The 3,031-nt window shown below is 44.1% G+C and overlaps 1 protein-coding gene across 1 annotated transcript in view; it reads left to right on the forward strand.

Moving 5' to 3' along the window:
* The window catches only part of ATP5F1A (ATP synthase F1 subunit alpha), a 7,574-nt gene that overhangs the window by 2,465 nt on the left and 2,078 nt on the right, over positions 1-3,031 (forward strand). The window contains exons 4-8 of the mRNA XM_010725172.2: positions 592-759; positions 901-1,049; positions 1,944-2,095; positions 2,230-2,454; positions 2,554-2,661. Of these exons, the coding sequence (XP_010723474.1) occupies positions 592-759; positions 901-1,049; positions 1,944-2,095; positions 2,230-2,454; positions 2,554-2,661 (802 nt within the window). The remainder of the gene's footprint in view (positions 1-591; positions 760-900; positions 1,050-1,943; positions 2,096-2,229; positions 2,455-2,553; positions 2,662-3,031) is intronic.

A 3,031-nucleotide genomic window follows, 5' to 3' on the forward strand; every position in this document is an offset into this window, starting at 1 on the left:
GCCGCCATGCTGTCCGCCCATATGGCTGCCGTCCTCGCCTGCTCCCTGCTGTGACAGGCCAGCCTGGTTTCCAGAAACACCCTTGGTGCAGCATTTGTTGCTACCAGAAACATCCATGCCTCCATAACATGTTTTCAGAAAACAGACACTGCTGAAGTATCTTCAATTCTTGAGGAACATATTTTGGGAGCTGACTCCTCTGCTGAACTTGAGGAGACCGGCCGTGTGCACTCAATTGGTGATGGTATTGCCTGTGTGTATGGCCTAAGAAATGTCCAAGCAGAAGAAATGACTGAGTTCTCTTCTGGGCTGAAGGGAACGTCCTTGAACTTGGAGCCCGACAATGTTGGCGTTGTCGTGTTTGGTAATGACAGACTGACGAAGGAAGGGGATGTTGTGAAGAGGACTGGTGCCATTGTGGGTGTTCCAGTTGGGGAAGAGCTGCTGGGCCGTGTTGTAGATGCCTTGGGCAATCCAATTGATGGGAAGGTAAGTGTAACTAAATCTAATAATGCTAAATCTTAAGCTTGCTTCCTTGTGATAGAGACTGCAGTGTGTTTTTTTTTTTTTTTCCCCCCTCTCTTTTTAAAGGGGTCCTATTACATCTAAGACACGTAGAAGAGTTGGCTTGAAGGCCCCTGGCATCATTCCCAGAATCTCTGTGCGGGAGCCTATGCAGACTGGTATTAAGGCTGTGGATAGCTTGGTGCCCATTGGTCGTGGCCAGCGTGAGCTGATCATTGGTGACAGGCAGACAGGGTGAGTTAAGTGCTCAAACTAAGTGTTTCCATAAACAGAGACTTGTGTTCACCTTTATACAACAGAGCATTCTGTATGTAACTGAGTGGAGATTGGGAGAAAGATGGGCAACTTAGTTTAACCTAACCCTGCATTATACAGGAAAACTTCAATTGCCATTGACACAATAATCAACCAAAAACGATTTAATGATGGAACAGATGAGAAAAAGAAGCTGTACTGTATCTATGTTGCCATCGGCCAGAAGAGATCTACCGTTGCTCAGCTGGTGAAGAGGCTCACTGATGCAGGTAGCAGCTTTTTTCTGATACTTGAGCTGGGCTAAAAGTAGCATCTTATTATATAACACTGAATACTACTATGAACTCTTCCAATTGAAAACATAGACAGAATTCTTTTCTTACCACTTGCTTTTGTGGACAGGGAGTCTTTCCAGTTGTTGGGGGATGGAGTAGGTGACCTTCTTTTCATCACAATGCATTAGAAGCCATCAAACTGTTGAATTGCTTCTGAAAAAGTTACCCTCTTTTTTTTTTTTTTTTTCTTTCCATCAGAGTTTAGGAATTTGACAGTTAGCAGGCCTCATTTACAAGCTGTGTCCCACAAGCGTTGATGAACTTAAGTCAGTGTGAATGGCAGTTTAGTGAGGAGTCTTTACTGCCCTGACACACAGATTGCTTGATAACTTCCTTTCAGGAACAGTAACATCTGATGAAAGTGGCTGCATATGTAACGTGTATACACATGGCTGCAAATGTAGCTCTGAAGAAAGTAAGCAGCTCACCTCTGGCCTGCTGGTCAAGCAGAATCATGGTTGGTAGGGGAAAAAAAAATATTTCAGTAACAATTTGTACTATAAAACATGGTAGTACTTCCTTTCAAAAGCTAAAAAATCAGACACACTGGGCTCGGAATGGCTTCTAGAGCTTAAGCGTGTCTTAATTGAAGTTTAAACCACACTTCAGACAAGAAAGATGACTGCAAGTGGTAGACAGTAGCTACTATAAATTCACTCCAAACTTCTTGAGTTAGGCTGATATGTTGTTACAGTGTTCTTTCATGCAACAGTGTGGTGATGTTCTCTGGCTTTGCTTCAGCAATCTAGTATTTTGCATATTGTATTTGTTGGTTATTGGCATGATAATGTAATGCACTTATGGTGCTCTCTGTCACATTCTTTACAGATGCCATGAAGTACACAATTGTGGTGTCTGCAACAGCATCTGATGCTGCACCCCTTCAGTATCTGGCTCCCTACTCAGGCTGCTCCATGGGGGAATACTTCAGAGACAATGGGAAACATGCATTGATCATCTACGATGACTTGTCCAAACAGGTTAGGAATCACAGTTTACAGACCTCATAGTCCAGCATTGGTGCTTAGAGCAGTGTGAACTCCCCAGGCTTGGAAGTTCAAAATTTTAAGTGAACTGCTGAAATCTGAGAGATTCCTTTGTATTCCTGTTGCAGGCTGTTGCCTACCGTCAGATGTCTCTGCTGCTGCGTCGTCCGCCTGGCCGTGAAGCTTACCCAGGTGATGTGTTCTACCTGCACTCTCGCCTGCTGGAGAGAGCAGCTAAAATGAATGATTCCTTTGGAGGAGGCTCTCTGACTGCTTTGCCCGTCATTGAAACTCAGGCTGGTGATGTGTCTGCTTACATTCCAACCAATGTCATCTCCATCACTGATGGACAGGTAGGACTTAGTCTTTATGTACCTGTACTTCTGAGTAGTTCACTCTAAGGGATGCTTGTAGACTTCTGAACAAGCTAGTAAGACAATTTTCTCCTGCAGATCTTCTTGGAAACTGAACTGTTCTACAAAGGTATCCGTCCAGCCATCAACGTTGGTCTGTCTGTGTCCCGTGTGGGTTCTGCTGCTCAGACCAGGGCAATGAAACAGGTAGACATGAAACTGCTGCTGCTTATCGCATCAGAGATGAGTAACCTGGAGGATGTGCAACCCATTTCATTCTTTCATAAAGAGTTACAAATACAAAGGGAACTAAGCTTAGGGTTCCTTGACATTATGAAATGAGAACAAACTTACGGGATCTCCTTGATATTTCCATTGCTTGCAGACAGGAAGCAGGAGGTGGAGAGTGAGGAGAAGACTATCTGCAGGGAGATGTCTGGCTGATAAGTTTCATTGTGCTGAAATGGGTGCTGAGCTAGCTAGATACAGAAAATACTCTTAATCCCACTTTTTAGTCCTGGTACAAGTTAGAAAGGCCACATCTGGAATACTGAGTTCAGTTCTCGGCTCCCCAGAT

This window comes from Meleagris gallopavo, chromosome Z (genome assembly GCF_000146605.3).
Source record: "Meleagris gallopavo isolate NT-WF06-2002-E0010 breed Aviagen turkey brand Nicholas breeding stock chromosome Z, Turkey_5.1, whole genome shotgun sequence".
NCBI lineage: Eukaryota > Metazoa > Chordata > Aves > Galliformes > Phasianidae > Meleagris > Meleagris gallopavo.